The 13,435-nt window shown below is 45.0% G+C and overlaps 2 protein-coding genes across 3 annotated transcripts in view; one reads left to right on the plus strand and one right to left on the minus strand.

Annotated features, from left to right (window-relative positions):
• The window catches only part of ndufaf6 (NADH:ubiquinone oxidoreductase complex assembly factor 6), a 46,427-nt gene extending 45,341 nt beyond the window's left edge, over positions 1-1,086 (minus strand). The window contains exons 1-2 of one of the 2 annotated variants that reach the window (XM_072251721.1): positions 942-1,086; positions 117-216 (exon numbers count right to left, since the gene is read on the minus strand). Coding sequence is in view for 1 of the 2 variants with exons in the window: in XM_072251719.1 (XP_072107820.1) it covers positions 117-216; positions 742-884 (243 nt within the window). In the remaining variant the exon portion in view is untranslated. Of the gene's footprint in view, positions 1-116; positions 217-741; positions 905-941 lie in introns of those variants that run through there. The other variant, XM_072251719.1, reaches the window with a different exon arrangement.
• A 692-nt stretch (positions 1,087-1,778) lies between these two features.
• The window catches only part of nagpa (N-acetylglucosamine-1-phosphodiester alpha-N-acetylglucosaminidase), a 74,996-nt gene continuing 63,339 nt past the window's right edge, over positions 1,779-13,435 (plus strand). The window contains exons 1-2 of the mRNA XM_072251722.1: positions 1,779-1,914; positions 10,233-10,712. Of these exons, the coding sequence (XP_072107823.1) occupies positions 1,787-1,914; positions 10,233-10,712 (608 nt within the window). The 5' untranslated portion in view covers positions 1,779-1,786. The remainder of the gene's footprint in view (positions 1,915-10,232; positions 10,713-13,435) is intronic.

A 13,435-nucleotide genomic window follows, 5' to 3' on the forward strand; every position in this document is an offset into this window, starting at 1 on the left:
ATCATGCCCACAGTGTTGCAGAACTGCCTTCCTGGCCCTTGGATCTTACCTTTGGAATGAAGAATTGATAATTTAATAAAAAAAAGCACATTGGAGTATCTATGCAGAGTACTTACCTGAGCCAGCTCCACATTGAAGGCTCTCAGTGCAAAAACCGAGCAGCGAAGTTCTGAAGGAAGCAGCAGAGAAGTCAGAAAACCTTCATAGTCCCGATTTCTGTGAGGAAAACAAAACACTGACAACCATTACAAAATTAAACAATATCAACAACAAAAAGTGAACTGTGTGTGTAATCAAAATATAAAATAAGAGCACAAGACATAGGAGCAGAATCGGACCATTCAGCCCATCGGAATTGCTGTAATTCCATCATGCTAATTTATCGTCCCTCTCAACTCCATCCTCCTGCCTTTTCCCTGTAATCTTTGACGGCTTGATTAATCAAGAACCTGCCAACCTCCTCTTTAATATATTAACATATCTAATGACTTGAGCTCCACAGCCGTCAGTTGCAATGAATTCCATAGATTCACCACCCTCTGGCTGAAGAAATTCATCATCACTGTTCTAACTGGACGTCTCTCTATTCCGAGGCTGTGACCTCTGGTCCACTGCATCGAGGCCTTCCAGTATTCGGTAGGTTTCCATGCACTGCAGAGCGCCGGACTCCCAGCAGGGAACATGACCTCCAGCCCGGTGCCCGAGCAGGTGACGGGACCGGGACCGGGACGGGCCGCTTACCGGACAACCTGCACGCAGTAACGCTCGCGATGCGCGGGGGCGGCGGCCCCGGTGTTGGCCGCGCGCACCCGCCTGGCCTCGCGACCCCAGCGGCCCGCCAGCAGCAGCGATCGTCCGAGAGCGCGCACCGCGCGGGACTCCATGGTGCCCCCCCTTTCACCGGCGGTCCCTTCCTCCATCCCTTCCGGAGAGCAACGCACCTCGCTGACCAAACGTTCCACGTACATCTCACAGCAAGGAGAGTCTGCAGACACCGAACTCCGGGGCAACACTCACAAGATGCCGGAGGAACTCGGCAGATCAGGCAGCATCTGTGGAAATGAATAAATAGTCGGCGCTTCAAGCCGAGACACCTCAGCACATTTTATCCACCCGGAAAGGAAAAGCCGAGACACAGAGCTGGACGCTGGAATCTACACCACACAACTCAGCGGATCAGGCAGCATCTGTGGGTTGGGTTGGTGCCGAGGGGAAATAAGGAATTATCACCATATCAGGAGGGTGTGAAAAAAACAATGGATCATGAGCGATCAAGTGACAGCTGAGAAGGAGATCGCTGTGGTCAAACGTCACGTGATCAGCGAATGGGCGGATGTTATGTCGCTGATTGACAGCTGGGCCGCCTCCACCTGACTGACTGACGGGCGAGTACTGTCTTCAGGGAGGGAGGGGGCGGGATTGAGGAGTGGGCGGTGCTTCAGTGCCATGTGATCGAAGAGTGGGCGGTGCTTCTGTGCCATGTGATAGGGGAGTGGGCGGTGCTCCAGGTGCCATGTGATCGGGGAGTGGGCGGTGCTCCGGTGCCATGTGATCGGGGAGTGGGCGGTGCTCCAGTGCCATGTGATCGGGGAGTGGGCAGTGCTCCGGTGCCATGTGATCGGGGAGAGGGCAGTGCTCCTGTACCATGTGATCGGGGAGTGGGCAGTGCTCCGGTGCCATGTGATCGGGGAGTGGGCAGTGCTCCTGTACCATGTGATCGGGGAGTGGGCGGTGCTCCGGTGTCATGTGATCGGGGGAGTGGGCGGGATGCTAGGGTCGGACGAGAATGGCGGGGGGTTGTCGCCGCGCCGTGTGGTGTTCGGTGTTGCCGGCGGTAGGTTACTGGCACACCGGGCTGGCTGTCGGTGTCCTTACCGTCCTGTGTACGGGTACGGGTGCAGGAGCTGTCGATAGGTAAGTGCCTCTAACATCTGCTTCAGGCACCCTACAGCTGACTTCATTTGTGGGGGGCCGTTCCTGTCCAACCGGGGCCGGCGGCCGTGGCCGTGACCGTGACCGCAACCAGAACCATCCCCTCGCTGCTCTCAGCCGACACAGCCCCTCTCCAGACAGCCCTCTCGATAATAAAGTGGGAGGACAAACTGCAGGATCGCGGGTTATAGAAGTTGATGCCGTACATTCCACGACGTAACTTATGTGCAAACGTGTCCTTAACACGGAGGCTTGACCAAACGCTGTCATTCAGCGTTTATTGCTATTTTATTGATGCATGCACTTAACTTTTATAATGGAAGCTCTAATGTAAATACATTAATTGTATCTATTTGCAACCATAAAATAACAAAGTTCATAGCAACACATACAAATGCAGTAAATGGAGTTCCTCTTGTCTTCAGCGACCACCCCATGAGCCTCTGATCCAACACTTTAATTCTCCGCAACACCCGCCATATCCAAAGGGATCATTTTTCACCTCTTCCCCCAAACCCCACTCTCCACTTTCCGCAGGGATCGCTCCCTCGCCTCCATTCAGGGCCCCAAACAGTCCTTCCAGCAGAGAATTGAATGGACTTTATTTCTTATATCCTTCACTTACATGAGGAATAAAAATCTTTATGTTATGTCTCCCTCTGTGCAATTTAAAGTAATTTGAAATAAATAGTGTGTACAACAGGGCGGTCATTGTAGCATGGAAGTACGATTGTATCGATATGTGACTAAACTATGTAACAGTTTCTTCCCTCAAGTCATCAGACTCCTCAATACCCAGAGCCTGGACTGACACCAGCCTACTGCCCTCTACTGTGCCTAATGTCTTGTTTATTATTTATTGTAATGCCTGCACTGGTTTGTGCACTTTATGCAGTCCTGGGTAGGTCTGTAGTCTAGTGTAGTTTTGTGTTGTTCATGTAGCACAATGGTCCTGAAAAACGTCTCGTTTTTATTGTGTACTGTACCAGCAGTTATGGTCAAAATGACAATGAAAAGTGACTTGATATGATGGCCTGGTGGAAGAAGCTGTCCTGGAGCCTGTTGGTCCTAGTTTTCATGGTCCTTCAAGCCCTTTTTACACACCTGTCTCTGTAAATGTCCTGAATAGTGGGAAGTTCACATCTACAGGTGTGCGGGTCTGTCCGCACCACTCTCTGTAGAATCCTGTGCTTGAGAGAAGTATAGTTCCCATACTATACAGTGAGAGCACCCTAACTGGCTGCATCACTGTTAATACACCTGCCAGTTGTGTCACACACGTCCTGAGTACCCGCCCTGGGATGCTGTCTGGTCCTGCAGCCTTGCAACTGTCCACTTGTTGGAAACACCTGCAACTTCAGCCTCAGAGATGACCAAGATGCAGATCACTTTGGCAGCTCTCCTTGAGGGCTCAGTGTTGGCAACATTGAACCAAGCAAAAAAGATTTCTTTCATCTGGGAGAGAAGCAGTGATGTTGGTAGCTGTGCTTAGCTTTGGAGTCTGTGATGGTGTGCAGACCTTGCCATAAGCTGTGTGTATTGTTGCTAGAGAGCTGTGTCTGGATCTTGACCCTGTACTGTCATTTCACTGCCTTGATGGCTTTGTGTAGATCGTAGCTGCATTTCTTAAGTTCCTGTTGGTCACTGGCAACGTAAGCTCTGTGTCGCGTGGTAAGTGCTGTGTTCACGGAACTGTTGATTACTGGTTTCGGGTTTGGATAGACTTAACCAATCTTTGGGGGGACAACGTCCTCAATGCACTTCAGGATGAAGCTCGTGACCTCTTCGTGAACTCAGAGACATCCTCATCACGAAAAACATTCCAGTTGGCGTCATCAGAGCAGTCCTGTAGCATGGAGACTATTTGGCCAGACCAACAGTGGACGGTTTTAACTTTGGCGGCCTGTTACTTCAGCTTCTGCCTGTACATGAACAGAAGCAAGATGGAGGAGTGATCCGACTGCCCAAACAGCAGACGGACGAGTGCTTTGTAAGCGTTGTGGAAGGAAGAGTAGCAGTGGGTGAGTATGCTCTCTCCCCGTGTGCTCACCTGGATGTGCTGACAAAGCTTTGGAGAGACGTTCGTCAGCGATGCTCGATTGAAGTCACTGGCGACGATGAAAGCAGCCTCTGGGTGCAGTCTCCAGGGTGCTGATGGTCCTGTACAGTTTCCTGAGAGCCAAGTCAGTATCAGCCTGCAGCGGAATATACACAGCTGTGATAATAACAGTGTGAACTCCCTAGGCAGCCAGAAAAGTCTATACAGCAGCACAAGGTACTCCAGATCTGGGGAACAAAATGATTTGAGGGCATGCACATTCTCGAGATCACACTAAGCATTATTGATGGTGAAGCATACCCCACCTCCTTTACTCTTCCCAGAGAGGTTTTTTGACCTGCCCACCCTGACAGGTCCTCTGTCAGCCAGGTCTCCACGAAGCACAAAACATTGCATTCCTTTGTTTCTCGCTGATAGGAGATTCTGGCTCTCAGTTCGCATAGCTTGTTGTCCAGGAATGTTAGCCAGGTGTATGTTAGGGAGCGGTGACTGATTAGCACGTCATGTCAACCTCACCAGGACGCCATCCCTTCATCTTCGTCTCCACTGCTGCTTCCAAGGTAGTGGTGGTGTAATAAATGTGTCTCCCTTGGATTGCGTAAGCAGGGGTTCCCGGTGTAGAAAAGGTGGCACATTGTGAGTAAATGCCACCTTCCTGATGTTCAGAAGAGTGAGTTGATCCTGCACAATCCTGATTTGATGGAGACAGACGTGAGAAGCACGGAGGAACACCCGGAGTAACTTCTGAAATGCCTGCTTGGCTGCCGCTGCTACTGTGCAATCGAGAATCTCTGGAGGGGAAGGCCCCAAATCCTCGGCCTTGCCTATTGCCTGTTGCCAGGGCCGGGGTTGAAGCGCTTGGCAGAGATGGTGCTCTGTGCTCAGTGTTGGAGAGCTGGTCGGAGGCTAGGAGTTTTCGGATGGACTCGGAGTCGGACTGTGGTCGGATGCTTCCAGGATGCTGCATCGGCAAGTTGGTGGCGCTGGAGGTTCACCGTCTGTGTGAGATGATGGGACTTTCGAGAGATTCTGAGACTTTTACTGTGCCATGGTCTGTTTTTATCAAATTACGGTATTGCTTTGCACTGTTGTAACTATATGTTATAATTATGTGGTTTTTCTCAGTTTTTCAGTCAGTTTGTCATGATTTTCTGTGATATCATTCCGGAGAAACTGTATTATTTCTGAATGCATGCATTACTGAATGACAATAAAAGAGGACTGCGTGTCCTCATAATCTAATCTAATCATATCTGATGTGACTATTAGCTTCTTGAACAAGATATCGAAGGAAATTTCAGAAATTAACAGTACACTGTAAAGTTGGTACGGAGCTCGCAATACAGTAATATAACATCAGATAAATCAAACAGGTTAGCAAAGTTCATGCATACATAAGTGTGGAAATATAAAAACCCAGCTTCTTCAAGCCTAGGGGGTAAATGGATACAGTTTTACAAATGAATTGAGTTCAGTTCATGGTATTGAGTTGAGTAGTGATGGAGAGAGAGGGAGAAAGGTGTTGTGGTTGTCCAAGTAAGCTGATGCCGTCGATCTTCCCGTTGTCCTCCGAAACTTCCAAGTTAGCCAAACTTGACCAACTTAAGAGCACTGACTTCAAGTGATAGTCTACCAACCCAGGCAAAGGTTAGACACACCGGTAGACTCCACAGGGTCGCTCTTTCACGCACTAATAATCACAGATCGATTCCTCACAATTGATCCTCAGTCCCACACTCATGGGCACCTGAACAGGATAGTAGTAACTTCACCACACCCTAGTGCGTCTGCGTGTCCTGTGAAACAAGCAATTATGCTGGTTTAAATACTGTTGAGCTGAACACCAGCTGTCCATCAAGTAGCTCCTCCCTTCTCTCTCTGCAGGAACTCAGAAGCTGGCAGTGTCCTTGCAGAAATCCCAAACAAACTGTGAGCAGTCTTTCACCTGTCTCTCAGTAACAAGTTGTTTGTGCTGTACAGCTGCATGCTCTCTCTCTTTTCAAAAGCGCAGTCCATAAGGGATAATTCAGGATGTCGTCACACACCACACATCAGGTGGCGGCACCAGCCTCGAGTCCGCCCGTCTCCAGAGCCACGAAAATCCAGCACCCCGAAGGCGCGCCAGTCTCCCAGGCTGCGTCCCTGGCATATCAAAAAGCAGCCAGTTGTGAGGCCCTGAGAGCGGGTCCCATTTCCACAAAGAACAGAAGTCAGCGTGTAACTGCAGGTCAGGATCTTCAAAAGAACCTTGAAAAGGAAAAAAAGAGAGAAATGGAGCAAGCAAAGGAGTGGCTGTTGGGTGCCGTCGTCATAAGTTCCGCCTCTCCAAATTTTCTCCAGCGATTTTCCAACAACTGATGTCAGACTCACTGGTCTATAGTTCCCAGGACTTACCCTAGTTCCCTTTTTTAAACAGAGGTACAGCACTAGCCACCCACCTGCTCTCCCAGAACTTGCCTATGGCTGGAGAGGACACAGATACCGGGCAGTGATGGATTCTGCTTTCCTGCGACAGCACTGCATGTACAGGTGCTCAGTGGCGTTGCTGATAATGGTTTTTCATCAGGACTAACAAACTGATTAGTTTTTCAGAGCAGGACATTATTAACGGTGATACCAGTTGTATCCATTGTGGCCAAATTTTAACAGCCTGCAATATTTATTAAACCAATTATGTCTGTACGCGTGTCTTGAAAGTTGACATTTTGAGCCAAAACCCCCCTTCAGGACTAAAGAAGGGTCTCTCCCAAAACATTGACTGTACTTTTTCCATTGAATGGTGCCTGACCTGCAGAGTTCCTCCAGCATTTTGTGTGTGTGGCTCAGGTTCCCAGCATCTGTAGGTTTTCTCTTGTTTGTGATTCAACATTACAACCTTGCTTTTGTGTTCCTGTCCTCTTGAAATGAATGCTGACATTGCATTTGCCTTCCTCACCACAGACTCAACCTGTGATAATTAACCTTTATGGAATCCTGCACAAGGACTCAAGTCCCTTTGCTCCTCAGTTTTTAGTGTATTTTCTCCGTTTTGAAAATAGTCAACCCTTTCATCTACCAAAGTGCATGACCATACACTTCCTGGCACTGTATTCCATCTGCCATTTCTTTACTCATTCTTCTAACCTATCTGTCCTCCTGTAGCCTCTCTACTTCCTCAAAATTACCTGCCCCTCCACCGACCTTCATATCACCTGCAAACTTCGCAACAAAGCCATTAATTCCATTGACATTTAATGTAAAAAGAATCGGTCCTAACACAGACCCAGTGGAACACCACTAGTCACCAGCAGCCAACTAGAAAAGGCGGCCTTTATTCCCACTCTTTGTCTCCTGCCATTCAGGTACTGCTTAATCCATGCTAGAATCTTTCCTGTAATATCATGGGTTCATAGCAGCCTCATGGGTGGCCTGAAAATCCAAGAACACAACACCAACTGATTCTACTTTGCCTCCTTGTTCAGTGGAGTAAAAGAAATTGGTGGTGTGAGAGATGGGTTGGCCAGAGTAAATGGGAAGGAGATGCCGGTAGAAGTGACAGCAGAGTAGCTATAAAGAGTTTCTAGGAAGAATGAGGAAGTTGAAGCATTGTTCCAAAAACAAAGGAATACTCAAATGGTAAAATAGTACATCCCTGGCTAACAAGGGAAGTCAAAGATAATGTAAAAGCAAAAGAAACTCTATACAACAACGCAAAAATTAGGATGATAGAGGATTGGGAAAAGCTTTTAAAAACCTAGAGAGAGCAACTAAAAGAATAATTAGGAGAGAAGAGATGAAATGTGAAAGCAAGCAGGCAAACTATATCAAAGTGGATAGTTAAAGCTGTTACAAGTATGTTTTTAAAAAAAGAGATGAGAGTGGATATAGGAACGCTAGACAATGAGGCCCAAGAAATAATGTGTCAGGAGACGGCTGATGAACTAAATGAGTATTTTGCAACAGTCTTCAATGTGCAAGACACAAGCAGTATGCCAGAAGTTGAAGAGTGTGAAGAAAGAGAAGTGAGAGCAGTTACTATTACAAGGGAGAAGGTGCTCAAAAAACTGAAAGACCCAAGTGTACGTAAGTTGTCCAGACCAGATGAACTGCACCCTAGGGTTCTGAAAGAGGTAATGTTAGAGATTATGGTGACATTAGTAATGATCTTTCAAAAATCATTGGACTCTGGCACAGTGCCAGAGGACTGGAAAATTGCAAATGTTACTCCACTCCTTAGGAAAGGAGGAAGGCAGCAGAAAGGAAATTATAGACCAGTAAGCCTGGCTTTGGTAGTTTGGAAGATATTGGAATCAGTTATTAAGGATGAGGTTATGGGCACTTGGTGACACAGTACAAGACAGGACAAAGTCAGCATGGTTTCCCAAAGGGAAAATCTTACCTAATGAACCTGTTGGAATTATTTGAGGACATTACAAGTAGGATAGGTAAAGGGGATACAGTGGATTTTGTATATTTGGGCTTTCAGAAGGCCTTTAACAAGATGCCACACATGAGGCTGCTTACCAAGTTAAGAGCCCGTGGCTTTACAGGAAAATTACTGGCATGGTTAGAGCATTGCCTGGTTAGTAGGAGGCAGCGAGTGGGAATAAAAGGAACCTTTTCTGGTTGGTTGCTGGTGACTGGTGGTGTTCTGCAGGGGTCTGTGGTGGGACTGCTTTTTATGCTGTATATAAATAGATGATGGAATAGATGATTTGTTGCCAAGTTTGCAGTTGATATGAAGATTGGTGGAGGGGCAGGTCGTGTTGAGGAAGCAGGTTGTAGAAGGACTTAGATAGATTAGGAGAATGGGCAAGAAAATGGCAAATGAAATATAATGCTGGAAAATACATGGTCATGCATGTTGGTAGAAATAAATGTGCAGACTATTTTCTAAATGGAGAGAAAATCCAAAAATCTGAGATGCAAAGGGACTTGGGAGTCCTTGTGCAGAACAACCTAAAGGTTAACTTGCAGGTTGAGCCGGCGGTGAGGAAGGCAAATGTAATATTAGCATTCATTTCAAGAGGTCTAGTATACAAGACCAGAGTTGTAATGCTGAGGCTTTATAAAGCAGTTGTGTGGCTTCACGAGTATTGTGAACAGTATTGGACTAAGCTGAGAAAAATGTGCTGGCATCAGAGAGGGTTCAGAGGAGGTTCACAAGAATGATTCTGGGAATGAAAGGGTTATACAAGGAACGTTTGATGGCTCTGGGTCTGTATTGACTGGAATTTAGAAGGATGAGGGGGGATCTCATTGGATCATTTTGATTATTGAAATGCCTAGACAGAGTAGATGTGGAAAGGATTTTTCCCATAGTGAAGGAATCTAGGACAAGAGGGCACAACCTCAGGATAGAGGGACTTTCTTTTGGAACAGAGATGTGGAGAAATTTCTTTAGCCAGAGAGTGGTAAGTTTGTGGAATTTGTTACCACAGGCAGCTGTGGAGGCCAGGTCATTGGGTGTATTTAAGACAGAGATTGATAGGTTCTTGATTGGACATGGCGTTAAAGGTTACGGGGAGAAGGCCAGACAGTGGGAGTGAGGGGAAAAAGGATCTGCCATGATTGAGTAGCAGAGTGAACTCGATGAGCCAAATGGCCTAATTCTGCTCCTATGTCTTGTGTCTTAATGCTATTAAACTTCCTAATTCTGACTTAATTAGCACATGGCACAGGTAGCTATCCTGAGATCAGAATCCTTTATATCCCAGACCCTGCCTTCCCATCTCCCACAAGAAGACCATTTCACTAACCTGCCTGGCATATCTACTGTCCTTGCTGAGCAGATAGGAAGAGAAGGGGGGTGGGGGGGGGACTTGATCTTTTCTTTCCCTTGCTTTCCCTGAGTGAAACCTTTCTTTGTTGAAATCCCGAAGAGCTAAAGCCTCAAGGTCATCACTCTGTGTCCACTCCAATGACGGCCGTTGAGCTCGCCCCTGCCTTCGTTTAATTTGTTCTTACTAATCAATCCCAAATGCTGACTGGCTGCTGGTCAAAGCTGTATTTTGCTGCTGTGACCTGCTGCTCCTCAGGCAGTGGAGCTGATTTGGACCACCTCTCCAGATTGGCCACTAGTCAAAGCTCTTTTTTCTTATCTGTACTTCGGTAATAAAATTTTCGTTGAACTTTGAATCTCCTTTCTGACAGGGGTGGGAACTGAACCTGGTTTGCTAGTTCTGGAATAACATTACACAAACCTCGGCGCTTGCATGTGTTATCATCTTTGCATTTGTAATAATTTCCGTCTCCTCTATAGGACTGACTTGAGTGATCTGCTTCCATACTACCCTTTGGAGCATGGCTCACGGCATTCTCACAGATACATCAGAGACTGTCAGCCTATTGTGTTTAGGAATGTTACACATGAGACTTGGCCTGCTGATAAATCCTCTCATCTTCCTGTTGCTAAATCTGCTGTGTTCGTTTCAAAGTTTCCCACTGAGGAAGGGAAGACTAAAACGGTGACTGGCCATTTCACCTTTGTGAATAACCCACTGAGAACCGTCTCAATTTTGGAGCCACTGAAACCAGGAGGATGCAGTCACTCATACCGAGCAACTGTGCAAGAAACTGCCAAATCCAGCAAGTGTTTGGTTGCCCACAATGCTGGATTTTTTGACACGAATGAAGGACTTTGCTTGGGTAATGTTGTGAGTGATGGAAAACTGGTACAAGATGCAAAGGGAATTCAAAATGCACAATTTGGAATCAAGAAGGACGGCACTTTGGTATTTGGGTAAGAAACTACATAACTCTTTGTAATGTTTAATGAATGTGTTGTGTAATTGGTACACACCTGATTTTACAGAATGAAATCGGTAAACTCTCCCAGTTGCTTTTTATCATAACGCATACAAAACGTTAGTGGAACTAAGAAGAGGGCATGCCCTGGACAGTGAGGGTCTCACTGGTGGATGAGACCAAAGTCACTGAGCACATTTAAAGCAAAGTTTTCTTAGGGAGACAAAGGTTATGGGTAGAAGGATGGAGAATGGATTTGACAGGGATAATAAATCAGCCGTGAAGGAGTGGCAGAGCAGACTCGATGGGCCGAATGGCCTAGATCTGCTCCTGTGTCTTTTGGTCTAAAACAAGTTTTGGGAAATGTTGTACACTACTTATAAACTCCCATTCCTGTTGCAATTTAAAAACTCAAAGGAATTCTTTAAGTGTTCCAGCTTCTAATACTCAGTACTTGACGGGACATTACCCGCAGTCCAGTGAGTGAATGGCACACTTTGAGTCCAGACGTGCAGCAGAGTTTGAGTGACTTCAGATTTACGGAGAGCAGACTGAAGGCTAATCAGGCAATTGGAAAGTTCAGTGCAGAGGAGCCAGAAACAATGCTGTTGATGAGCTGACCGGCTGCAGAGTCTTGTGGAGGTGCTGTTCATAGTAGTAGTCCGATCACTCAAGTTGAGTATGGTGTATACACAAGGGGTTGTTCCCTTCATGGAGAAGACCAGCTCGTGACTTGTTTAATGTGGGGATTCTGACACACAGGCATCCACCACACAGTCGTTGACAGATCAGGGTCAGGGTCCAGTGTCATGGAATGCAAGATGTCTGAGGACCCTTCACTCCTGCAGCCTTCCTCACTGCCATTGTGATGTGTCGTCATCTTCCCCCAGCTCCACCGTTGGTTCGGTCACTTGTCTGAAACATCCACCTTGACCTTCCCGTCATGGGTGACCCTACCAGGAGCTGAGCTCCAAGACCGCATCACTGTCAGGATCTCAAGAATTCAGACCTCGCCATCACAGCAACGTGGCAGTCTCCGGGAAGGTGCTGTTCATACTGAGTGTGAATATGGAACCTTACAGCAAAGTAGAGACCATTTGGCCCAGGATGTTGTGCCAACCCTTTAACCTAATCTAACCCTTACCTCCCACACAAACCTCCATTTTTCTATCATCCATGTGTGTAGACTGCGTCTCTTAAATATCTCTAATGCATCTGCCTCTGCCACTGCCACATATAACATATTTTATTTGTCCACAGTTATTTAATTTGCAAATTCCTTTTTCAATCTTTTTATTAGTTTCATAAAATATAAACATAACATAATAGTACAAAGTTATTGGGAGTACATTGTTGTACTTAACATGAGTAATTATAGAACCAAATAGTACTTAATTGACAAAACTCCCAATCATATGGGATACCAATGAATAATACAGAACAAAAAAAAATCTGGACAAAAATCATGAAAAAAGAAAAAAAAACCCTAAAAAAAAACTAACCTAAACAGAATTAATCAACTAAACTAAAAAAAAGACCTGGGCTGTTTTAACATCATAAAAAATGGGAGAAAAGAAAACCTTAGTGTCGACGACTCCGTTCCTCTCAACCAACACTACAGAGAAGTAAAATAAGTTTGGAAATGGTCAAATTACATCATATGAAAATGCTGAATAAATGGCCTCCAAGTTTTTTCAAATTTAATGGAAGGGTCATAAACCGCACTTCTAATTTTTTCCAAATTTAAACACAACATAGTTTGTGAAAACCAGTGAAATACAGTAGGAGGGTTAATCTCTTTCCAATTCAGCAAAATGGATCTTCTAGCCATTAAAGTAAGAAATGCAATCATCCGACGAGCTGGAGAGGTTAAATGATTTGATTCTATCATTGGTAACCCAAAAATAGCAGTAATTGGGTGAGGTTGTAAGTCTATATTCAAAACCGTTGAAATAATATCAAAAATATCTTTCCAATATTTTTCCAACAAAGGACATGACCAAAACATGAGTTAAAGAAACTATCTCGGAATGACATCTATCACATATTGGATTAATATAAGAATAATAACGAGATAGTTTATCTTTGGATATATGAGCCCTGTGCACTACTTTAAACTGTATCAACACATGTTTAGCACATATAGAGGATGAATTAACCAATTGAAGAATTTTTTTCCTATTTTTCAATCGGTGTAATAATCTTAAGTTCGCTTTCCCAATCAGTTTTAATTTTATTAGATACATCAGGATATAAATTCATAATTATATCATAAATAATTGCTACAACGCTTTTCTGAGAGAGATTTAAATCTAAATTTTTTTTCCAAAATATCCATTGGATATAAGTGTGGAAAATTAGGAGAAACAGTAATTAAAAAGTTTCTAAGCTGTAGGTATCTAAAAAAGTGAGATCTGGGTAAATTATATTTATTAGAAAGTTGATCAAAAGACATAAAACAATTATCCAAAAATAAATCACGAAATCGTACTATACCTTTGATTTTCCAATCAAAGTAAGCTTGATTCATAGTGGAAGGTTGAAAAAGGAAATTATATATAATAGGACTTGCTAAATTAAATTGATTCAACCCAAAAAATTTTCAGAATTGAAACCATATACGTAAAGTATGCTTAACTATTGGATTATTCATTTGTTTATACAGTTTAGAAAAAATGAAAGGAAGTGAAGTTCCTAAAACGGAACCCAAAGAAAACC

Source organism: Mobula birostris, chromosome 1 (assembly GCF_030028105.1).
Source record: "Mobula birostris isolate sMobBir1 chromosome 1, sMobBir1.hap1, whole genome shotgun sequence".
Taxonomy (NCBI): Eukaryota; Metazoa; Chordata; class Chondrichthyes; order Myliobatiformes; family Myliobatidae; genus Mobula; species Mobula birostris.